At 42.9% G+C, this 25,723-nt stretch overlaps 2 protein-coding genes across 11 annotated transcripts in view; both read left to right on the top strand.

Annotated features, from left to right (window-relative positions):
- Positions 1-3,841, top strand: part of DEF6 (DEF6 guanine nucleotide exchange factor) — a 51,018-nt gene extending 47,177 nt beyond the window's left edge. For all 3 annotated transcript variants that reach the window (XM_079980881.1, XM_079980883.1, XM_079980882.1), the window contains 3 exons: positions 303-501; positions 2,092-2,182; positions 2,886-3,841. In XM_079980881.1, the coding sequence (XP_079837007.1) occupies positions 303-501; positions 2,092-2,182; positions 2,886-3,091 (496 nt within the window). In that variant the 3' untranslated portion in view covers positions 3,092-3,841. The remainder of the gene's footprint in view (positions 1-302; positions 502-2,091; positions 2,183-2,885) is intronic.
- A 7,723-nt stretch (positions 3,842-11,564) lies between these two features.
- Positions 11,565-25,723, top strand: part of PPARD (peroxisome proliferator activated receptor delta) — a 51,007-nt gene continuing 36,848 nt past the window's right edge. For 6 of the 8 annotated variants that reach the window (XM_079980868.1, XM_079980869.1, XM_079980865.1 and 3 more), the window contains exons 1-2: positions 11,565-11,690; positions 16,290-16,380. The gene's annotated coding sequence lies outside the window, so the exon portion shown is untranslated. Of the gene's footprint in view, positions 11,691-16,289; positions 16,381-20,274; positions 20,953-24,886; positions 25,511-25,723 lie in introns of those variants that run through there. The other 2 variants (XM_079980867.1, XM_079980866.1) reach the window with 2 other exon arrangements.

The following is a 25,723-nucleotide window of genomic DNA, read 5'->3' as shown; positions in this document are numbered from 1 at the left end:
ACATCGCAGATGACAATATTATTCAAAATGATTTGTGTGCTAAACCATTTCCTTGTTTATTTGAGAAGGAAATTCTAAAACTGTTGTATTACTTATTCTAGCAATTCAAAGTAAATTTAGCAGTTTCAAGCCTTGTGCTTTTCATTTTTTTTCTACAAGATGTCTGTTTTTGAAAATTGAAGTTTTTTTATTTTTGCTGGGGAGTGGAAGTAGTTAGCCTGGCCTACAGGGCAACAAAATTGCCTGGCACCAGCATTGCTCATAGAGTGAAATGTAACTGACATCTTTTGCAATTTTGTTAGGTTGCTGAATGAAGAGGAGGAGAAATTGAAGCAGCTGATGAAGCTGAAGGAGGAGCAGGAGGAGTACATCATCAGAACCCAGCATGAAAAGCTGATCCTCAAGCAAGAGATGGAAAACAAGAGCAAGTTTCTGGAAGAGGCCCAACAGCAGCTGGAAGAAGTGAGAGTCAATAGAGAAAGGGTGGACCAGGATGTCATGGTGAGTGATGGAGCTGTCTCTGCTTCCCATTCTCTCTAGGAGAGTGTTACTGCCACAGAAACATCTTACTTAGCCACTGTCTATCCCACCTCCCCATAAATAGCTCAAGATGGCAAGGTACAAACTACATGCTTAAAACAGTAACTGATTATAGCATTTGCATGGTGCAAAACTGGATTGTGCAATTCAAAAAGGGCTCAAGTTGCCTCTTCATGTAGTCTCCTTCCCAAAGCAAGACAATCTCTTCCCTGCTTCTTCCACACACAGACACACTTATTTACTGTTAGATCAAACTATCAAATCTGGGCCAAAGTAAATCACTAGCAGAAAACAGGTATGGTACACCTGTGAGAGAGAGCTCTAGAGATTTAGTTCCAGATGATGTACACCCTGTGAAATGCATCCCAGTACCTGTGGTGCCTTAAAAAGGAGACACTGTACTTGTACTCCCTTGGACCAAGTTGGTGGACTCTACTTCATTAGAGGTTTTTAAGCAGAGTTTGGTTGTCATGGATGTTTTAGTTGTGATTACCCTCAGAATCCCTTCCAATTCTTCAATTCTGTTTCTATGAAGCTAGCATTTTTTATAGTTATCAGCACTTCTCTGAAAATATTAGGTGACCAAATCTGCAGTCATATAGCAACTTAAAAAACAACAACCCCAAAGCAACTTACTGTGATTTATCATCAATTTCCCACCTGTTGCCTTTTGAGAGAGATTTTGGAATGAAAGATTATTCCTAAGTGCACTTGGCATAATGTTGGGATAATTGCACTTAAAGTACAGGATAGTAACCACATTTTGTATGAACAGTCCCCCTAGAAGGGCCCACTGCTCCTGGTTTTATGCTGTCTTTACTGTATGCTTTGCTAATTATGTTAGAATGTTTGGGCTAGCAATGAAGAACATGGGAACTGCACTGTGTCCCATTAGTGCAAAGGACACAGTGCAATGTAACCACCACCACCACCACAATAATAATAATAATTTATTTATTTATTACTTATACCCCACCCATCTGGCTGGGCCTCCCCAGGCACTCTGGGCGGCTTCCAACAGAATATTAAAAATGTGATAAAAACATCAAACATTAAAACAGGGCTGCCTTCAGATGTCTTCTGAAAATCAGATAGTTTTTTATTTCCTTGACATCTGATGGGAGGACGTTCCACAGGGCGGGCACCACTACCAAGAAGGCCCTCTGCCTGGTTCCCTGTAACCTCACTTCTTGCAGTGAGGGAACCGCCAGAAGGCCTTTGGCGCTGGACCTCAGTGTCCAGGCAGAATGATAAATCTGTTCTAGGGGTTTCCCCAACTCTCTGGGGCAGATTTGGGAGGGTGTGGGGTGCACATGGGGAGAGGACAGTGGGAAAGTCCTGTTGCACAAGTTGAATTCCTTGCACTGACAGGATGCAGTAGTTGAATACCAGCCAGAGTTTTTATTGTAATTTGTACTTTATATTTTATCGCTTCTTTAGACTGCCCTGAGAACTTGGTTGGATGGGTTGTATATGAAGATAAGTATATACATTATTGTTAATTTGTGATGTTGCCTGATTGATTAGTGCTTTTTTCCTGTTTCATTGCAGTTGGCCCAGCGGAAGCTTCAACAGGCCAGCACCAATGTAAAGCATTGGAATGTTCAGATGAATCGACTGATGCACCCCATTGCACCAGGAGGTAAGTGACCGCATAAAGTATTTGCATTTGGAGCAAATACACAGCTAAATCTGATAACTGCAGCCAATTGACCCACTGCTTCAAACTTGCACACAGCTGTATCTGGTAGTTGTTTGCTTACCAGGGAATAATCTTGCATTGCAGAAAGTAATATCGGCGATTCTTTTTGATCTTCCTCCTAACTGTGCAGAGGTCAGATCCCTCCAGGGTTTATGAGCCATGTTGTTGTTCTAAAGATCCTTTGTGCTCTTATACAAATAAAAGCGTCCTTGTTTGGAACATTCTGCCTTGTTTGTTTGTTCAGTGGTACCTCGGAACTCAAACGTAATCCATTCCGGAAAAACGTTCATGTTCCAAAAAGTTCAAGTTCCAAGGTGTGGCTTCTGATTGGCTGACAGCTAGGTTTTTTCACAGCAGAAGCCGCATCAGACATTTGTTTTTCTAGGAACGTTCGAAAACCGGAGCACTTACTTCTGAGCCGAAACGTTCGAGAACGGAGCCATCGAGTTCCGAGCTGCCACTGTATCCTGTTCTGTTATTTACTGTGACTGCTAGGTTCCTCTGGAGACTAGCAGATTTAATTTGAACACACACATTCTTGCATGCGAATTCTTGAAGGTGCTTTGTTGCAACGATAGTGATGAGCTTATGCATGGCAATACTCTATTGTTGCTTCTAAGTGCTTTTGTTCATCTCTTTCTAGAGAAACGTACAGTGGTGAGTGGAGGGTTCCCTGGTTTCAATCCCACACTCCTGTCCAGGAGAGATTCCTCCCTCAAACTAAAGCAGAATCTGGAAAAGAAGAAATCTGATGCTATGAAGAATGGAAGCAAGGAAAACTTAAATGGGGAGATGGAGAAGCAGCTGCAGGCACCTGATAAAGATAATCCTAGCTCAGAAACCCTCTGAGTAGCTGCAGAAGCCAGGCCAGCCCACTTGTTGAAATTTTGGGGCCGGGACGTAAACATCATGGCAGTTTAACAGTAACTATAGTATATACATATGAGCACTGGACAGATGTAAAGATTGTATAGGGAAGTATGATAAGAATTCTACTTTGTTAAGCCATGGGCTATGCTGGCAACTTGCTTAATATGCAAAAGCAGCACCTGATGTATATAAAATGGACAAACCAGAAGTTTCCTTATCCAAAATGCAGGAGTATGGTTCTTTGGGATTACAGTTCCCTCGAAGGTACAATTTATTTGGCCTCTGCAGAAGATGAAAGATCCTCATCACACTCTCACACTGGCATGAGGAATTTCAAACTGCTGTTGTTGCTGATAACTGCTGTAATGTGCCAAGATGTCTCATTCTTTTAAAAACATTTTTTTAAATGGTAAAATATATATTGTGCTCCATTGTGGTTTGCAATATGTTGTTATAAACAGTCTGGGTCCTGCTTCTTTGGGACAATATTGGTTAATTTTCCATGTCTTTAATTAATTATTATTATTATTATTATTTGGCAGCTGAAGATACAGATATGGCCCAAGTTTATATAATGAATTCTGAAAATGTTATGTTTCTAACTTTTGAAACCAATGTGCAAGCCTTGTCAAAGAGTTGTTGAGAACAAACAAGATGATGCTCAGTTTCCCTGAATCGCTGTGCAATGTAGAGTATGAGTTTTAAATGAAATTTCTTTGTTTTTTGTTATCAAGCAAGCATTGTGAAAGATATATAGAGGGGGAAGGGCACTGGAGGAACTAGCACAGTTCTTTCGGGGGGGGGGGTGCTGTGCGTTGTGTCATTCTGATTATGTTACAGGAATACGGCTGGTGTCCTAAGGAGAGTCTCTTATAAAAGCAACTGTAAATAGAATATCCTGGTGCACAGCTGCGGGAAGGAAATGGAGAGGGGGAGAGAAGGGCTTGTAGAAGACGCAGAGGGAGAGTGAAGGAGAATGATACTGTGCTCCAGGGCAGCAAAAAATAATTCTAACTGAAAAACAGTAGTATTTTCAAAAGTGATCAAAGTGGGGGACTGAGTTTTCTCCATAACATGACATAAGGCTCATCAGGTCTTCCGCTTGTGGTGCCACTTTCCCCTGGGAGAACCCGAACTTTACTGCTGAATCAGAGGAAATGCCAATCAAGTTTTCTGTGGATTGACATTTGCTCTGATTCAGCGCTAACGAGTGGGTTTCCCTGGGGAAAGCAGCGGCGCAAACAGAAAACCGCTCTGCCCCATGCTCAGAAAGCAAGTGGCAAGTGGGAAACTGCTCAGATTCCTGTTTTTCTAGATGTGGGAGAAGTGGAAGTGTTAACCTAACCATAGAAACAAGTCCCACTGGATGCAGTGAGACTCTGCACTAAGTGCGCTTAGGCTGGCAGTCTAGGAGTCTGAAAGTTAACAATAGTTTCTCAGTTTCAAATGGTAAAAGAGAGCCACTGTAGCCTGCGGTATGCCCCCTCAATTCTTTTGTCCCATTTATCATCCATGACAAACAAGTTTTGCAGGGTTTTGAAGCGCTATGAAAAGTTAGTAAAACCTGTTTGGCCACAGATGGTAGCATGCCTACAACATGAGCAGTGATGGTTCTGACATATCTCCTTCAACCCTTTGGGAAACGGCTGCCAGGGTCTGGTCTCAATAAAAACAATCTATAATCTTTTCTACCAGTAGACAAATCAATATTGGGGAGAGGAATTCTAGCCTAGCCTTCTTCTCCCTGATAAGCTAGTTTTAGGTGTGCATAGATTGCCCCCCACCACAACCCCAGCAGCATTGATTCATGCCATTTCCCAACTGTAGTGGGAATGGGCAGGTGTTTGTTTTTTTATGTCTACTGATTGTGTAAACTAGCTCATACATACATGTTAATAAGGCATGAACAAGCAAAATGCACATACTGGGAGGTATTCGGCTGAGTTTTACTCAGCATAGAACCATTGAAATTAATGAAATTTATTAATATCATGAAATTTTATTGCTTAAAAACAAAACATCGGCAATCCCAGACCAGAGCCAAAGTGTAAGTAAATGTGTGATTAATTAATGATGAAACAAATAATCCTTCCTGAAATCAATGACTAAGTTAGATTCATTAATTTCAGTTGTCTCCTCTGGTTAAAACTTTGTTAAGTACCACTCACTGCCCTTGATACACAGTTTCTCAAATCTCTCCTACTGCTGTAGTATGAATTCATGAGGATGTGAATTTACTCAGAAGGCGATAGCAGTTAGAGCTGCATTTATCCTAGGTGAACGTACTGTCACCACAATGATTTCTTCCTACACAGTGAAGTGTTCTCCCGTTTCTTTCCTTTGTGCACCCCCAGCAGTTCCTCCAACCCTCCAGAACATATTTGAAGATGGCTCAAGGAGAGGATGGGGAAAATATCACTGTGCTGGCACTTTCCCTTCAACTGGTGCAAGAATTTCTTTGACTGTCACCCTTATCTTTGGCAGAACTTACAAAGTGGTGTGTGTGTATAAGAGAGACAGCGGGGGGGGGGGGCTACAATCAGTCATTTTTTCTTCATAGCAGGTGATAAAACTGCAAACTGACAGCTAGTTCATGGGATTTAGCTATGTCCATATAGAGCAGGATTGTCTGCTCTGACTGGTAGCATCTCTCCAGAGTCCCAAACCTTTCCCATCACCTCCTACTACTTGGTCCTTTTTTCTTTTCTATGTTTACAAGAGTTGCCAGGGCTTGAATCAGGCACCTTAAGCACTTCATAATAACATTTTTTCTCTCTCATCACAGAGATAGAGACTACCACATTAGCCAATGAGGGCAGAAATTGCTGTTTTGCATTTCCTTGCTTTTGGGCAATTAAACATTCTCATGCCTTAATAGTTCAGCAATGAGATTTCCGGGAGGGACCTCTTTGAAAATGGAGATGGGGCCCTCTTTGTCCCTCAAAGTAGCCTAAGCAAGTTCAGCTGCCACATTTGCCGTTGCCTCCACATCCTTCTGTTGCCCCTGGACATGTGTATACACCATACATTTAAAGTATGCGACTTACTCAAAATAATTCTGTGATCCTACAAATTGTAGTTTAAGGGCGTTGCAGCTGGGGAGGAGTTGAACTACAGTTTCCATGATTCATGTAGGAAACAGCCACTATAGATGTATTTTGTTTGGACTTACTTTATCTCTTCTCAAGAAATGAAGCTGAACTTGCTTTCTACCTCATTACAGGTGGGAGCTACAATTGGCCTTATAAAACCACATTTCTTATTTTCAGCTAAAACAACACTGAGCAAAGCTGTTTCTGGTCTCTTCATTTCTGGTCCTGCTATGCTGACATCAGAAAAGAAATTCCTTGCATCAGCTTTTTTCCTGAGTGCTTCCTCTGCCGAAACACCACACACCTGCTTCTTCTGTTACTGCTTATCTAGATGATCAGTAAAAGCATACTTCAAGGAGAGAACACTAAAGCATGATCCCTAGTTCACATATGGTAGATGGTGGTGGGTGCAGGGAATAGCCACACTGTTGCTTGCTCCCTTTCTTGGGTTTTTATTTTTTAAGCTATCCTGGTAGTTGTATACTTTTGCATAACAGAGACCACACAGGTTGGAAAACTTAAATGCACATATATATTGTTAAATGTGAAATGTTTGCAGAATGAAACAATACTGAGGGAAAGTTGGTAACAGGTCGCCAAATGGTACAGGCATGCAAACTACCACTTTCTGAGGCTGGGCAGCTGAATTCCTAACTTGAAAGGAGATATCTGGTACCTTCTGTAACAGATTTTCAAGGCCAGAGCCACTTTCATCTTACAGCAGGCTGCTGCCTAGATCCCCACAATCAATTATATATTCTATTACAGAGATACCTCGGGTTAAGTACTTAATTTGTTCCGGAGGTCCGTTCTTAACCTGAAACTGCTCTTAACCTGAAGCACCACTTTAGCTAATGGGGCCTCCTGCTGCTGCCGCGACGCTGGAGCACGATTTCTGTTCTCATCCTGAAGCAAAGTTCTTAACCCGAGGTATTATTTCTGGGTTAGCGGAGTCTGTAACCTGAAGCGTATGTAACCTGAAGCGTATGTAACCCGAGGTACCACTGTACATATTTTGGAAAGTTGTTAAGATATCATAACCAAATTTTGCATGGTTCCTGAGATCAAGGAGCAGGTTTTTGTCCATGTTTGGATACAGTTAGATGCTGTTATGATGGACTGAACATTTTGAAATTGCACTGTCAGTGATTTTAACCACTGATTTCAAAACACCACTGATTTGGGTGAGGGGAGCAGTGTTCCTTAGCTGGATTTTCCTTCCTTCCTTTGTGTGTGTGATAAAAGTAGAGAAACTTAGAAAGTACTTTGGAGGTGTTCTAGTCCAGCGCCCTGCTCAGTGCTGGATGCCTCAGTTGTCAAAGGCCAGGGAAATAATCTTAAGAGTTGGAAGGGACCCTGAGGATCATCTAGTCCAACAACCTGCAATGCAGGTATATGCAACTGTAACGGAAGTGGATCAAAACTGTGACTTTGACATTATCAGCACCTTGCTCTATCCATGCAACAACAGGAGCCCTGATAAATGATCATGCAGTCTTTACTTAAGTTCATCTAATAAAGGTGAGTCTACCAAGCCCATCTGTTTCACTGTCAGACAGCTCCTACTGTTAAGACATTTCTCCTAATGATTTGCCGAAAGCTGCCTCTTTGCAATTTCGGTGCATTAGTTCTACCCTATCCTCTGGAACAACAGAGAACAGGTTTGCTCTTTCTATTGTGTGACAGCCTTTTGGATATTTGAAATCAACTCTCATGTCTCTGCTTAATTTTCTCCAATTTTCTCCAATTTTCTCTAAACATACTCAGTTCCATACCTGCACACTGAGGACAACTCTTTTATGTATCTGAAGAAGTGGTCTCTTGTGCATAAAGGCTAAGCCACAGTAAATCTGTCAGTCTTTAGTGTGCCATAAAACTCTTTTGTGTGTTTGCTGTAGCCTGCCTTATCCTCTGGAACAATTCAAGGTGTGGCTGATGATCAAACTGTTCCTTTCTGGCTTTCTGCCCTGCAGAAAAGGTAGCCAGAAATCAGTGTGTGAGAGAAAGTGGAAGAAATATTTTTCTTCCTTCCATGCCCCGTTCTCTGCCTTTCCACCATCTACAATGGTTCTGATCCTTGACAAGCTTGCTTAGCTTCCCAGTAGTATTCAGAATGGTAAAGAATAGCAGCAAAGTCAAAGAAGAGAGGCAGACAGGAGAGCAATACTACCGGGGTAACAGTTAACTTACACTTGGCTACCACCTCAAAGTCTGGAGACAATAAAGGGCTAAGGAGTAGTCAAGTATACCTCAGCACCACACTTGATAGTGCAGAAGTAGAGCATTGAGGTGTAGGGCCTAGGAAGAGATGAGTGAGTCTCCTGGGGCAGAGCAACCCATAGAAGAGGGGTACCATGGCTGAGAAGGCATGCTCACTACTCACAGCTCACCTAAATTCATAGGGCAGGGCATGTGGTGAAGGATACTGTACCAGAGTGACTTTACCTGTGGAGGCCAATAGTAAAATGTTAATTTGCTTATATATGCTGCTCCCCACTTTCCAACATTGAAATAAGTCCAGGGCAGGGGCAGTTGTACATAACTTCCTTTGAATGAGAGGGTACACCAGAGACTTAAAAGTGCCTTTGTAATATTTGTATTTAAAATTATAAAAGCAGAACCTATTGTAACTGGGCTTCTAAAAAGCAGAACCACAACTGCTAATCCTGTTCCAGATTTTTAAAGAGCAACTGCACCCCAAGGATATAGCCAACTCCAGCTATGAAAACTTCCATCTCTACCTCCCAAGTCTGCAAACTGCTTCATGTCCCCTCCCCCAATTTCAAATTCTGAGGTGGTTAAGGAACTATTCAGACCTTCTATGAAGTCTTTGCTCCTACATCAAATGATATTTTAGGCAACACCATAGTATTAGGCACATTCACAATAAATCCTATTTCTCATTACACCTCCTAAGTCTAATGAAACAGTTTCTAAGGTGACATACATATTTAAATCTTTTATGAGCATGTCACTTGGATTAACGAGATTTCCTTCCCAAACAGGCCACTATCAATTGCCTCAGATGAAAATCCAGACTTTCATTCGTGCCACAATTTGCAGGCACAGGTTGTTTTTCATGCCGCTTTCCCCGGAAAAACCCGTTGTTTATCACTGAATCGGAACAAATGTCAATCCACGGAAAACCCAATTGACATTTGTTCCATTTCAGAGGTAAACAGTGGTTTTTCCTAGCAGGGCCAAAAGAAAAACCACACCACTTGGACCCACTCATACATGCACCCTTTAAAGATGGGCGGGGTATAAATAATAAATTATTATTAATTATTAAATTATTATATTTCAAATCAAAGGTGCTCCTTTATTTCTATGCTTTGATGCCTCTGCTATTTTCCTAGTCTTGTCCTATTGCCATTAACTCCATGAAATCTAGAATTCTAGATACGATGGTTTGCTCATACTATGTCGTTTTCGTTCTCAGAAACTGCTTTTAGAAAGATCAGAGGTAAAAGCCCAATATTTCTTTTCTAATTGACATTTTGATTTGCAGGGAGTCACTAATGCAGCCACATCGTGTAGGTAGTTCTTCAAATATGTTTCCCTTATCCCGAATAGCTTGGTTGGGGATACCCTGAAAGGTGGCAAAATGTAGAACTCTCTCCTTTCCCAGTTAAGGATAATGTAATGGAGGTGTCTGTGTGTGCAGAGGAACTGACAGAGGAAGAGAGATGGGAAGCTGAGTTTAGTCTCTGTAAGTGTCTTGGGGTGCTAGGTGTCTCCCAGAAGATCTGCTGTGGGAGCAGCGGACTGTGACTTCGTTAGAGTGCTGTATATGTATGTAAATAAATGCAAAGATTACAAAACACTAATAAGCCTCCAGTGACATCTTTCCACAGGGAATCAGACTTGGGTAAGCACCATGGCCTAGAAATTTCTTGCCATTTACAGAAGTGGAGTGAGCGTTCACAGTACTGTATTAAGTAGCAGTAAATTGCCGCTGTGTATTTGTCAGCTACTTCTGTGTCCTGTTGCCTGTGCTTTTAACAGGGTGAGGAGAAGAGTTGGGAAGTATTTGTCAATTTTAGTTCTCTCGGTTTCTCATTTTTCTTTTCTTAAATTCAGTTTTCCACATTTCTGCAGCAATTTTGTCTGTGTTTCAGTTCCTGTGTTTCAATTCGTGTAGTGTTAATTTCAGGAAGTGTGGATTTGATACGTGCTTTTAAATCTGAACTGATTCTGATTTCTCCCTGATCCCTAGGAGGGGAAGCATGCGGCTTTCCAGGCAGGCCTAAATCCAGCCCCCTCTCTTTTATATATATAGAAATTAGCCAGTGGTCTTGTTGTTTAGTCGTGTCCGACTCTTTGTGACCCCATGGACCAGAGAACGCCAGGCACTCCTGTCCTCCACTGCCCCCCGCAGCTTGGTCAGACTCATGCTGGTAACCTCGAAAACACTATCCAACCATCTCGTCCTCTGTCGCCCCCTTCTCCTTGTGCCCTCCATCTTTCCCAACATCAGGGTCTTCTCCAGGGAGTCTTCTCTTCTCTAAAATGCACACGGCACAGTAATGTTAATGAATATGAAGATCTAACGCCACCACTTTCCTAACATACCAGTACATCATCCTAACGAGGTTTCTTTTTCGTCTGAAATTATTTAATGTTATAGAACACATGGACGTATAAAGTTGCTTTACATTAACTTAGACCACTGGTCCATCCAGGTCAGTACTGTCAACATTGTCAGCAGCTGCTCACCAGGGTTTAAGGCAGCAGCAGCAGCCTTCTTTATCCTTAACTGGGGACATGGGCATAGCTAGGGCAGCTGCCCCCCTAAATCAAGTAAATAAATTTTAATAAAAGCTCGGTTCTACCCCCCCCCCCAAAAAAAAAAATAAATCCAGGTTATGCCCAGGACTGGGGATGCTGGGGATTGACCCTGGCACCTGCTGCATGCAAAGCAGATGCTCATATACCCCCTTGAGTTCCGTGGGGCTTATTCCACGGAGTAAGAGCACCTTCAATGGATTGCAATAGCCTCAGTGGTGCCTTCTGCACCGCGACCAGATGCAGAAAGTCCCTGGCCCTGTTTGCATCCGTCTGTCCGATGTCGGAGACGGGCGTCCATTTCTCGCTCCCGCTGGAGGGACTTTCCGCCCTGGGACGGCCGCTTCCACGGAAGAACCCGCTACCACTCGACGACCACCGGGGCAGGAGGTAGCAACCACAGGGTCGGCCTCCTTTGCTGACGAGAGAGAACCTTCTCTCCTCAGGGGGGCGGGAACGGGCTTGGTCCGTCGTCGTGGCGATATGCTAATACCTCCCTCGCGCCTCTGACTGGCCAACGGGGGTGGCGATGCGCGGTGACGCCAGGCCCAGCGCGAGTGACGCGAGCGAGAGGGTGGGCGGGGACAAAAAAAAAGACGAGAGAGATTGCTGTGGTTGTCGGGCCGGGTTGGGGTTTCTCATGACAAAAGTTCTGCGCCGAGGGCGGCCGGGGAGCGCGCGCCCTTCGTGGCCGGCAGGTGAGGTGGCGGGGGAAGCGGGCGGCGTTTCTGGGACGGGGGTAGTTCTGTGTGGCGCCTCGCGAGACGGGGGCTTGGCGGGGGGGGGGGGGGGTTGTTGGTGCCCTGGGGCATCTGCCGAGGCCTGTCCGCCTCCGGGGTGCCCAGTGGCGGCTGCTCCAGGTCGGCTGCAGCTGAGCTTGGCCCCGTTGCCTGGCTGCGTGCCTTGCCCGGTGACACCAGCACCCCCCCCCCTTCCGCCTCTCAGGCTTTGGGGAAGGATGGAGGCACACGGCACAGGACAGCTGGTGCTCCCTTGCCCCTTCCTCCCGTCCCCCACCCCCTTGGAAGGAGGGGGGAAGAAAACATAAAAGGAAAACCTGCGTCTTAGCTTTTCCTTCCCTCCAGCCCAGTCCTAGGTTATGCTGCTTCCTGGGCAACTCGCCCCCAACAACAAACCCCCATTCTCCAAAATCCACACCCCACCCACCAAAGCGAGTGGCGGATCGGGCCTGCTTGTAGCATGCTGTGGAGGATCGGGCCCCGCGGCGTTGCATGATCCGCTGCTTCCTCTCCTTGCTTGCTTGCCCCCTTCCCTCTACATTGGAAGTAGAGAGGGTGAGGATTGGACTTGCTGGGCCCAGTCCCCTTTGCCTAGTGTGTCCCCCAAGGGAGTGGCAGCAGTATCCCCTCCTCACCCTTTCCCCTTCCCATTCAGAGGCAGATGGCAAAAGGGCAGCTGATGCTACTACCTTTCCCAGCAAAGTAGGGAAGTGAGTGGCAGTGGCGGGGACCGGCTGACGCTGCCTGTAGGGAGGTGCAATGATAAAGGGCTGGGCACACCACCCAGTCAAAGAGTGAAGGTAGCTGCTGTTGCCTTTGCCCACTCTCCTCTGTAGATGGCACTGCAGAGAGAAGTTGAGCCAGCCGAGATGCCCAGAGAAAAAAGTGGCTATCCTGGCAGGAGTTGCTTGCCTACTGTCTTGGGGAGGAGGAGGCTCTGCAACACTTTCTGAGCTGTCACCTCAACCCTCTTGCCCTCTCTAGGGGGTGCAGTACTGTAGGTTTTACCCAGTCCTCACTACTTGGGAACCCAGAATGATTAAAGTCAGCTGGCCCTGCATGGAATTGTTGCCTTATCCTCTCTCTCTGGGTGGCACGTCAATGGGAATTGGAGCCAGGGACTCCAATCCTTATTTTCCCTATTGTGGTGACAAGAGGGACAATGAGAAAAGATCAAACAAGCTGAGGGGGGCAGCTTATCCCCCCCCGTGGCACCATGAAGACCAGTCCTTCATAGCATGCTGCCCAGAGAGAGCAACCATGATCTGCTACCTCTGCCCAGCTGGTTATCCTCTTTTTAGTAGTGTAGTGGGCTGCATTGCTTTGATGGGGTCTTGAGAAGGATGAAGGAAAGTGGAAGCATGTGCTGGCAAACAGACATACTATTAAGCCACAGAGGAGAAAAACTCCAAAGAACAGCTGTCAACAAAAGTGATAGAAAGAGACAGAATGGTAGATTTGTGCTTCACTCTGTTCTTATCCTGATATCGTTTTATCTTAGCCTGATATTCAAGATAAATTTAGAGTACTGAGTGGACTAAATAAAATACATTCCTGATTATGATATTTGATTCTAAATAACTTTTTTATGGAAAGAGATGTTTTAAAAGAACATTAGTTATTGCCCTTTATTATTTGACAGTTGGAATAGTGATAAAATTATACTTGCTCAAGTTCTTCAGGGATGGCTCTGCCGGTAGATCATGAGACTCTTAATCTCAGTGTTGTGGGTTTGAGCCCCATGTTGGGTGAAAGATTCCTGCAGTGCAGGGGGTTGGACCAGATGACCCTTGTGGTACCTTCCAACTCTGCAATTCTAGGATGTTAAAAAGGTTTTGAAGAAAATGCTGTCGTCTTTGATAGTTGCTGCTTTCTGAAATTTATTAAAGTAAAAGGTTCATATTTGTCATGGTGTAGAGTCTTTCAAAATGCTCTGGTTTGCTTCTGGTTTTGGTGCTTATCTTGTGAAAAATCCCTAAACCAAAAATGGTGAAGCTCCCATCTGTGGGCCAAACTGGGCCCAGCACAGAGTCCCAGACCCAGTTTGGTCCTTGAGGACAGTTTCAAACCACCCACACCTGGCCTATATGTGACATTAGGTGTTGGGCTGGTCCTGTTAAATCTGTCAAAGTTGGCCTGCAGGTTGGCGAAAAAGGTTCCCCACCCTTGCCCAAAGCCTTTATTAAAGTTGAGACAGATTCACATGATGCTTGGAGGTGTTTGTTCAGATTTACAATGTGTCCATGATACTTATCTGTTACATGCATGCAAAATTAGCATGGGGAGGAAGCTATAAGTCAGACTGGACAGCAATGTGATAATGCTAGCCTTAACACAGCATCAGTCAGTCCCCCAAAGGAACAGCAGACTTCTGATACTACAGTGGTGCCCCGCAAGACGAATGCCTCGCAAGACGGAAAACTCGCTAGACGAAAGAGTTTTCCGTTTTGGAAGTGCTTCGCATAACGAATTTCCTATGGGCTTGCTTCGCAAGACGAAAATGTCTTGTGAGTTCCTGCGGGTTCTTTTTCCTCCCCCCCCCTTTTTCTAAGCCGCTTATCTGCTTATCCGCTAAACCGATGAGCCGCTAAAAGCCGCTAATAGCGCTAATCCGCCAAGCCGTCAATGGGCTTGCTTCGCAAGACGAAAAAGCCGCTAGATGAAGAGACTCGCGGAACGGATTCTTTTCGTCTTGCGAGACACCACTGTATTTCTTACCAGGCAGCTGCAAGGACTCAACTTCCTCTTTTCCTGGATATATTTAAACTACTACAGTCATACCTTGTGTTGTGTTAGCTTCATGTTGTGTCTTTTTGGCTTGCGAATGCGGCAAACCTGGAAGTGTATACTTCCGAGTTTTGCCACACATGCACATGCAGAAGTGCTCTATTGCGCTCCGCGCTTGCACAGAAATGCTGCTCTAGTTGCAGACTTTTTGGGGTGTGAACAACACCCTGGAACGGATTGTGTCCACAACTATATACCTAACTTTTCGGTTCCCACACGGGAACATGGGATGTGATTCAAACATTCTAGTGGCTTTGTGGTAGCCACCAGCCATCAAAGGAAATTGAGCAAATCCCTTAAAAGTTATTTAGCTACACAAGAGCTGGACGGGAGGATCTGTGGGCCTTCCAAATCAACCCCATCCAGCATGGTCAGTGATCAAAGATAGTGGGAGTTATAGTCCAACAGTGTTTGGTAGACTAACAAGTTTCCCACTCCTGGCCTAGTAAGAAGGTCATTCTCAAGCTTTGCATGACAGAAAATACCACTAACAGGAACCATATTTTGAATTGAGCAATGAAGGGCCAGCGTCATTGTCTGAAACTTATCACAAGGGAGTGAGTCAGTGGACAAGGTCAAAGGGTTCTTTAACTTCTTTCTCCCCAGCATCAACAGTGAATGCTCAAAACCTCTCCTTAATATGCACCTTAGCTCATTCTGTCCATGAGCTAAGACAATGGAAAACAAAATTGAGCACTGAGGGATAGAAAACGCATATAAACTTTGGTTTTGTTCACAATTTGGGAGGTGTAGGGCAAGGGTCCTTGTTTTCTCTCGTGATAAGAGGGGACCCATACTTTATGTTTACTTCTAGGTATTTTTATATTTCTTCTGTCTCTCTAAGGAGCTGAGAACATACTTCTCTCCTCTCCTGTTCTATCCTAATAACAATCCTGTGAGACAGCTGAAACTTAGAGAGTTGTGTGAGTAGAGTTCAGAGCTAACAAGTGAGCTTCATTGATGAACAGGGAATTGAGGCCACATTTCCTAGGTCTTATTCTGACACCCGACTATTACCTGCTTCACCACACTTGAAATGTTCCCTCAGCCTCCTCTCCTCGCCCCTCTCCTTGGAAGTCCTCTGGGCTTCCACAGCTGCTGCCCCTGGTCTCTGAGGTGCTCCCCTGCCCCAAAGAGAGGTGCCTCTTCACACTGCCCCACAGGGGCCTGGGAAGCACCCCCTGGCCAGCCCCAGAGGCACCATTCACCTCGGGAGCTTGTAGCCAGGGCTGCTGCAACAAACAGCCACACATGCCTTTGGGTGGCATAGATGTAAGAGGGAATAAAGGAAAGAGGGACAGTGTTGCCCGTGGCACCCCGACCATCATTCAGGGCACCCCAGGGTGCATGGCACACTGGTTGAAAACCACTGCCTTAAGAGCTCTTCAGCACTACAACTAGATCCTTAATAAGTATCCATCTAAGTGCACAAGAAAAACATAGCTATGTAGCCAGAATATGACTTTCTGAGCTTAGGATGGGGGAGTTTGTGGGCCTCCAGATGTTGTTGGACTCCATCTACCATCAGCCACAACCAGTGTGGTTGTTGATGATGCAAAATGTAATCCAAGAGTATCTGGAGGGCCATAGGTTCCTTATCCCTCTCTGTGTGTATCTCTCTCTGTTTATCTAAAGCAAATCCTAAAACTCTGTTTACTGGTTTGGAATGAAGCCCAGTTCAGTACATTTTTCTTCACACATGCTTCAAATTGCAACCTTTTTTTGGTGCCGTTTATGCATGGAGCTGAAACGTGTTTTGCTCTCTTGCAGTTTCTTTCCACTTGGGACTTCCTTCATGCTGACATGGTAACGACAGGTTGGCTTTCACCAACAGGTGAACGGAGAAATTTGGTCAAAAGAGGTAACCTGCTCTTAAAATCTCAGTTTGGGGTTCTAGGTATATTTGATTATATATTGGATTATACTCTGGAAAGTCCCAGCAGTGGATGTGGGGGTTGTTTTCAGATTTTGTTGGTTTCATATTCTGCATGTGATAATAGTACTTCTTATTGTTTGAACAGCTGACAAATATAAATGAACACGCTATGTCTCAGTGTTATCTGTGAAATACAGTAATAAACGAGAGAATGTAAAACCTTCTGTTTTAAAACCTTCTGTTTTAATCTGTGCTTTACAGTATTATGGAGTTAGAGTGTGAGTTGGAGTTGTGGGTAGCATGCTGCTAAATTCTCACCACTCATGTTTGGTAGTTTATTCTCTGTGTCTTACAGCACTCCCTCTGTGAAAAAGAAGAATTATTAGTGTTTAAATGAGTGCATGTTAGATACTGATGCTTTCCTGTGTTTTTGTAAAATACTGTTAGTCCCTGAAATTGTTCCAAATCCTGTTCATTAAATGATATGGGTGGTAATTAACTAAGTTTCACTCAGAGTAGACCCATTGAAATTAATGAACATGACTGTATAAAGTCAGCTAATTTTAATGGGTCTACTTTCATTGAAACCTAGTTGAATACCTTTCTGTGCATTTCTGCTACATGAAAAGGATTCACATATAGTTTGTAAGTACTGTCACTGCCTATCTTTGCAAGGCTTAGCTGACTGATTCACAAGCCTAGTTACCTTGGTTAAGACAAGGCTGTTGTTTCTTAGTACCAGGTGTAAGTTACGGCATGTATTTCCCTGGCTTTACCAGGTTTGATATAGTGCACAACTCCACCCTCTGTGTAGCCTTTCAGAAATGAGGACAGAAAATTATAGTGGTTTTGTTTGTGCTCTTCTGCAAACTCATCTGTTCATTTTTAAGGCATTCCCACACTGCCAGTTCAGTAAAGCTAAAGGTTGTAAATTAATGTTTGAGTAAATGGAGGAGCTACTATGTTTCCTGGAATTTTGTGCAATGTGATCTTTTCTCGCCTATGCTGACCCAGTGGTGTGCTGAAAGAACTAGCATGGACCATTGTCATTGTTTTGTGGTATATGGAGATTAGCTGGAATGAAGTGGAGCATCTGAAACCTAAAAGAAATCCCAAGTAGCTTTCTGTTTATTATCGGCACCATTATTTATTTGTATGCCACTTTTCCATGCTGAACCATCCTCAAAATGGCTCACATCAAAAAGTTTATGTAAGATAATTCACTAACAATTACAATACATACCAAAATTTAAATAGTCATATAAACAATAGGCTAATGAAAAAAATCATGTTAGCAAATATGCATTAAAATTAGTCCATTGATAATTCATAATAAGGTCCAACAATAAAATACAAGAACATAATCCAGATAACAGCAAAAATAATATAATGTATATCCAAAATGGAATCTTGAACTCACTCTTACATTTACTTTAATCTTTAACTTTCTGATGGTAACAAAACTGTTTATTGCAGAAGATTTATTTCTATAATTTAATATTGTCTTAATCATATCACCATTGCATCTTCATTGGACTTGTCATATTTTCTTAGAAGAAGGAAGAATTATTATTTATTAAGGGTATTCAACCTGCCTTTCATCCTAACATTCTAGGGGCAGGGTACAATAGATTTCACTTCTATAGTTGCTATAAAATGAATGCATCTGTATTTGAATTATATTGAAACTGTTTTTAATTTGTGGAATTGTTTTTAACTTTTTCTAAATGGAAGTGTTTTTACTTATCTTGCTTTATGTTTATAACTGTTTTACTTGTTTTATAATTGTATATTTTTATGGTTGTAACCTACCCAGGGACTTTATAGTAAAGGGCAGGTAGCAAATAAATAAACAGACGCCTTCCTTTTAAATATGAATATGTAGCTTGATACTGATTGTGAAACGATTGTTTATGTTATTGCTTTTGTAAAGAAAATGCCAAACTTTTAGAGTGCCCTTTGTTACACTGTAATCACAAGGCAGAGTCCTTCAAGAAGTGATCCTCATGATAGAACAAGTTTTGTGCATGGTTCACACCCTCTGTAAAAACAAAAGCCTGAAATGGGGATACAAAATCCCTGCCATACCACTGCAAGCACTTCCAGAGTAGGAACAGTGACCCTGCTGTTGCCTTTTTGCTGGGGATGAAGAGTAAAATCCAAATATTCCTATTTACCTGACCAGTGGGCAACAGGAGGGGAGAAGAATGAATTTCTTAACTGGTTGATAAGCAGTGATATTTAGTGTGCTCTGATTGCTTTGTGTTTGGGAGAGTAACAAAATGCTTTAATAGAAATTGAACTCTTTTACTTTTAAGGCGAATTACCAGTTTTGAAAATATACTTGTGTTGCGACAAATAGACAGGATTAATTGTGAATGGCTCTTGTAATGCAGGTTTCTTTTAAAAATGCACGTGTAGTATAGTTCACTCAGTAACAAGAGTAGACACAATTTAGACGACAGAGGGCACTGTGTTGCCTATTGTTTGTGCATGCAGGTGGCAAGATGTAGAGACCACTCAGTGCACTTAGAGCCCAAGGCCAAATGCAAGTGCTCCCTGCGAGAGGACGGCTTCCCTGTGTGTGACAGCATTTCTTCTACACATCATGTGCTTCCATGGAGCAGCAAATGGGAAGCCATCTGCACCCTTCACACCCAGAAACTAACCCTGCAACCTGGCAGATGCTCTGTGTGTTCATGTTTAAATTGTGTATGGGGTGTGGTGGTACTTAGAGTGTTGGACTAGGACCTAGGAGACCAGGGTTCAAATCCCCACTCAGTCATGAAGCTCAGTGTGTGATCATGGGCCACTCACTGTATCTTAGCCTAACCTACTTCCCAAGCTTGTTGTGAGGATAAAATGACGAGGGTGGTTGGGGGAGCCATGTATGCCGCCTTGAACTCCTTGGAGACAAAGGTGGGATATAAAAGCAGTCAGTCAATAAAATAAACCATTGTAGGTGAAGGAATATGGTTAGGAAGATCCATATAATTATTGCTGGGCAGACTTACCAGGTTTGGCCAGGAAAAAGGAGTTGGCTAGAACAGCACATTTGGATCCACTAGCTTCTGCAAAAGCTGGGTGCAGGGTAGTCAGTGTGTGCCAGTTCAGCTATGTCTTGAATCCTTTGTCTGCCTCAGTCTGATGAGTCAAGGTGATTTTGAAGAACTTTAGGAATGGCATGCAGGTTAACACCTGCTTTATCCATCTCCATGAGAAAAGGCAAGATTGGGAAATGTGTGTGTATGTGTGTATGTGTAAAATATGAGTTACAGTAGTGTATGTGTTCTAGATATATCATGAGTTACAATGGTATAGCTCTTCTCATTCCTGCTGAGGGTAGAATTATTATTTTTTTGGCATGGAAAGAGAGACTTAGAGAGAGTGGTTAAAATGACTTGCTGGCAGTATGTTTGATACAAGATTATTTAATGATATTGTGAAATTAGAGAGATTTTAGTGGTAATTTGCCCTGTTGTCTTTTTTAAAAATAAAAAACCCCATCTTGATTAGGGTGGCTAACCAGTGGCCTTACAGATGTTTTGCACTACAGTTCCCATCAGATTCAGCCAGTATGTCCAATGCTTGGGGCTGATACAAGTTGTAGTCCGAGCATTTGGAGTCCTACACTTTGACTACCTCTGCCCTAGATTAGTCAATTGGTTAAAGATTTTTGATTCTCTAATGAGGTGACATTAAAATTCTCTCTCTCTCTCTCTCTCTCTCTCTCTCTCTCTCTCTGTGTGTGTGTGTGTGTGTGTGTGTGTGAAGATCTTGAAAGCATTAGATACTCATAGCCTTGTACGGTAATTAAGGTATCTTTGACAATAAACATCAGGAGGCTTTTCAGTGAAGAGTAGGTATGGGATGGATGGTAATTCTGGCTTGTGTTTGTGGTCATTGGTCTGGTTCAGAAAACTACATTCCCTTCTCATTTCTAGTTGGTAGTCATGGAGTTCTAACCCCCTGTTCAAAGAGGGAGAGCTCACTCTGAAACCTGCCTGCTTATCTTCTCTGTATTACCTACATTTGGCATAATAGCAGGGAGTGGTGTAGTGACTGTGTCATTTCCATGGCAAAAGAACAGCTTCTGCCTGTTTTACTTTTCTGATTTTTATTTCAAAAGCTCTTTTCAGGAACTTTGTAAACATGAATGAAAAAGTGTGTATGTTGGGGTGGGGGTGGGGAGCAAAACTGGCTTATATGCTCTGGGTCATTGTGGGTGACCACTGCCTCAATTCAAAAGAAGCCTCCTGCACCCTGATCATGACATGGGTCTGAATTACTGGCTTGTAACACCACCAGTGAATTTTCTGGGGACTCCCTGCTTCCCCTGGCTTAAGCAAGTGCTTCATGTACAACCCTCTTCTAAAACTGTACTGAGAAAGGGCAAGGAATTTGAGTGCAGTCATGAAGCAGTAGCTGTGCTATTTTCTTGGCCAGCAATTCCATAAACACTCTGAGCAGGTGGCAGAGGCGGAGCGATAGAGAAGTACACAAAAGTCACATGCTCATTTCAGATGCTGCAGGCATTCGGCTGAATTCTCCTGGTGGGTGAGTTGCTGTTTTTCATGGTTTTAATATACTGCGGCCAGTGTGCAGGCAAGAGGATGTTTAGGGTTCTGTAATGTAGGGACAATGTATTGCTTGGAGTCAGTAAGACCTTAATTTATGTTTTCTTAGCATTTGGAAAAGGAGACGCTGTGTTAGGGCTTACAGAGATCTAGGCTGGAGACGTGTGAGTGGCCTCTGATCTATTCTCAGTTCTGTTTGTTTGAGCTGCAGGATCATGAATAAGTGGTGAGAGTTTTGTTATGAAAATTCGCATGGAAGGTAGTTCAACATGCCACTGCCCTGAATCTTTCACAGCAACTGTGTTAATTAAGCTCAGTATATCAGCATCGGGTTTCTGCTGAGTCTGCTTTCAATAGGCTCTGCCTTTGTCCAGAGACACAGATCAGCTGTGTTCCATCTCGCCCGAATGAAATGAAAGCCTGCAGTGTGATTTTCTGAACTTTTTGGTGAGCATGCAACATTAGTATAACAGTTTCTTCCTGAAGCAGATTATATTTGAGCACCTGGTAATAATATGCTATTAAAGTAAAGCACTGGCATTTCTCTTTCTAAATAGCTGAACTCTGCCAGCAGTGACTCATAATATGGTCATTTTAATGTGGAAGATGTTGTAGGATTTTAGGTGTTGGCAATGTACTGTCTTTCTTCTTTTAGAGACTGAGCATTAAAATCTAAAATTGAAAAGCAGCGTAACATTCCAAACAGACTCAGCAGGAAATTTTTTGTTCCCACAGAGCCATTTCACAAGTCAAGTAGAGCTATTAAGGTGCAAATGCTGATGAAACATCAATTATGATACTTAGAGATATTGCCATTGTTGTGAAAACTGCTGTATAGTGCATACAGCAAAGTCCTCAAAATATTCAGTAGTATACAGATGCTGGGCACAATTGAAAACTGATTATCTTTGAGGCTTTGGAGGTTTACACTACATTTTATTTTTTTAAGCAATGGGTGTTATTCAACTGAGTTTTCCTCAGAGTAGATCCACTGAAACATGACTGAATTGGGTCCATTAATTTAATAGATCTACTCTGATTTCACTATTTATTTATTTTTAAGCCACCATTCCTTGGAGAAGGACATGGGATATAAATTTACAATAGTGATGCAGTTACTTGCAGCTGCTATTCTTTTAAGTGTCTCTCTGTGCCAACCCATATATAATCTGTGCATGTACATGGTCCATCTTTCAAAGACGACTGTGACATGTTCATCCCTTCTGTTGACTAAAATTTTTAGTACCCACCCATCAACTCTATTAAGGCATTGGAGTAAGACTCACCCATTCAGTTCCTCTTTAGTTGCCACATACTAGAGAAAGTCCTATCCTTTCTTTTCACAGCTGGAATTTTGTTTGTATCTGAAACAAAACAATCTGCAAGATAAAGCCCTTTTCTTTGGAGTTTCGCAGTCCTTTCCCATCCTCTGAGAGGATCAACATTTTCATTTCAGAAACACTGCCCTGGTGGTGTACAGTCTTCAAGAAGCATGCAGAGTGCAGGAACAGCTGCCCAATCAAATGGTCAGCATCTGTGGTGAATTTGGCTGGGCAAAGACCATATAACTGAGGCATGCTAAAAGTCTACCAAAGAGAAAAGCATCCATTTGTCAAAGTTCAGAACTGCCCTCTCTGGAAAAGCCTTTGCTGCTCTTGAAATGACTTCTCAAGGCCCTTATAAATAATTTCTTACTTAAAACACCACCACCAAAACATCTGGTATTCTGATCTGCATTTCTTGGGGAAATAGAAGGATATAAACCACAACCAATTAATCTTAGACTTATAGAGTTGAAAGGAACCCCACGGGTCTTCTTGCTGTCTTCACTCTTAGTATAACTATATCGCAGTCTGTTCCCACATTCATTACATTTCTGAGTTGAGTTTATGACCATGGTCTTATTTGTATTTATTGACAAAAAAGCTTCAGTCTGTTTTCCATATGTGGCCTTGATGCTGGCAAGAGAGCTGACTGGGAAGAGATGCTGCTCTTCAGATGTACAGATAGGGTTACACCCTGGCAGGAAAACTTTCTCACGGGCCTTTTGCGTTGTTTTAAAATAGGAAATAAGATACTAGCTTTCAGGAGTAACCAAACCTATTTTTAACAGATGCTTCCGAGTAGGGGCATTTTATATCTTCCTATATATGAGAAAGTTTTTCACACTGCAATTTGTGTGACTGCCAGTTGGCAACCACATAAATTGCAACACAACAACAGCGGGCAGAGTGAGTGACCAAAGCAGGCAGGTCAGTAGCATGAGTAAACAGGCCAGCAGAACAAGCAAGTGGGTAGGTGGGTGGCCCAGGTGGGCATTCCCATGTCCCTCCTGTTGTTGTTGCAGCCACCCGCTGCCTCCTAGCTTGGTTTCATGCGTGGACAATGAGGGGAGACAAGCTGAAGGGGTGCTCCCCGTCATTGTCGCCACTGCTGCTACAGGTTGAAAACATTCTCTCCTTAGTTCACTGCCACCAGAAAGAAGTGTCCATTTATAAATGCACGCTTTCTTCTGCCAGTGAAAGTGGTGCGTGCTGAAAGAGGGGAAAGCTCTCTTCTCTTCATGCCCCTCTTCTCTGTGATTGACGGTGACAGCGGATCTTGAGACTAGGGTGAAATGTTGGAGGAGGCACGAGTTTTGGACAAACTGTGAGATAGAGATTGGAAACCGGGTGGGTTGTGATGGGTATGTGGGGGTGTTGGGGTGAAGGAGCTGTAAGGGTGTTGGGGTGATGGGAGTTGTCAAGACAGTGTGGGGTTTGGCAGGGTTGGTGAGCAAATGAGAGTCCCAAGTGGTGATAAATGTCATACTAAAACTGATGTTGAACATTAGTAGGAGCAAAGCCTTTTGTTGTCTTCTCTACTGCCCCATCCTCCCAGCATAGTATTACATCATTTTTTATTTGATGTGTAAATGTGTTACCCATATATATATATAGTTGAAAAATCTGAGATTTCTGAAGACAAGTACAGGCTAGTGAGATCCTGCCATTTTTGCTGCCACTTCGTTCTGTGCTCACTTTTATGACAGGTGAAGTCGCTTTTCTTGGCAACTCTTTCTTAATACCTTTTGACAATCCATCAATTCCAACATTTTTCTTGTTTTGGACTCAAAAACCAGTAACAGTGATTGATGTCCTTTTTTGGGAGGTGGAGGGGAGAAAAAATACGCTGCCCTGAGAAATGTGGGAGAGCTATTATGCCTTACTAATCCCTGTGAAAATCATTAACAGAATTGTCTCCTGTTGTTTGCTCAGTTTTTAATCCTCACAGTGTTATCTAAAGTAATCTTACTTCTGAAGAGACAAGATTTATAGTCCGCTCTGATTGGAGAAGGTTTGGACCTGTCTTTTGTAATACTGCAATTCAATGCTCCAGACTTGAGGGGTTTTTTCATCAAACCCACTTTGTTTCATGAAGGAAAAGGAACTCCCCAAGCCCCTTATTACCAGAAGAGCAATTTTTGAATTGTTGGCTTGAATATGCATTTCTTTATTTTATATATATATAGATATATTTAAAGTATTCACCCTCAAAAATTTCACTTAGATGTAAGCATGCTAAAATTTCCACAGGAAAAATCTCTAGATTTCTATAGAAAGCCTTTGTTCCTTCTTCATGAATGACTCATAGAGAAGTTTCTACACAGAGCTTTGAACTTCCTTGTGAAAAAAAATACGTTCCTATGACATTGTCTTGTTTTTCCTCTTTACTGATGGGGTTTCTAGCAACTGCTCTGTAAAGTGTGGTCCAGATTCTAATCCTCACTTGTTTTGTTATTCTGGATTAGTTCTAAATTCATGCTTGTGAAAAAATGGCCACTACAGTGATACCTCAGGTTACATAAGCTTCAGGTTGCAGACTCCGCTAACCCAGAAATAGTACCTTGGGTTAAGAACTTTGCTTCAGGATGAGAACAGAAATCGTGCTCTGGCGGCACAGTGGCAGTAGGAGGCCCCATTAGCTAAAGTGGTGCTTCAGGTTAAGAACAGTTTCAGGTTAAGAACAGACCTCCAGAACAAATTAAGTTCTTAACCTGAGGTACCACTGTATTCTTAAAGTCTGACAAATTATTGTTGGAGGCACCTCTGCCTGAAGTTAACCTTTTTGAGATTCTCTCCTTTCTTCACTCTGAAATAAGTAGACATATACGACTCCTCACATTTTCTGTAATCTTAAAATATAAAGATACATCTTAGATCAGCCAAGGAGGCCCTCTTGATTGTTTGGAAGCAAGGTGTGCTTGGTGGCTGCAACATTAATTTGGAAATTCTGTTATTTTGAGATTGATCAAGCTTCAGCACTTTTGAGAAGCATTGGGAAATCACCCTTTTGGGGGTTGACTTCCAGTGGTTAGATTTAAGATTTTAAGAGGCAGGAATTTTAATAAGTGTTTTCATCTTATTTTTTTACCCATGTTGTTGTTAAACTGGAACCTTTTCCAGGGATGAGGGAACCTGCCATGATGCCCTTGGAATTTGCTCTGAAGCCTCTGATTCTGATCTCTTCAGGAGACTTTGTCCTTGGCAGAATGGATGGTGTGGTAGATTTTGTTATGACTTAGCACTGCCTTGTTGGCCTTGGTGCCATCGTTTGTTGGTGTACAATGATATGACTCTTACTCCCTCATGGGCATAGTGTCTGATAGTCTTAGTGTTGCAGGGCCATCTGTTCACCCGCAGGTGTTTTAGTTTTGCACACTGAAAATGTATTTGGGTGCCAGACAGGAAAGTGTTGATGTGACTGGCAAA

This window comes from Podarcis cretensis (genome assembly GCF_951804945.1).
Source record: "Podarcis cretensis genome assembly, chromosome: 6".
NCBI classification, from domain to species: domain Eukaryota; kingdom Metazoa; phylum Chordata; class Lepidosauria; order Squamata; family Lacertidae; genus Podarcis; species Podarcis cretensis.
Note: the sequence above shows the minus strand (reverse complement) of the source record. Positions and strands in the feature narration are given on the sequence as shown.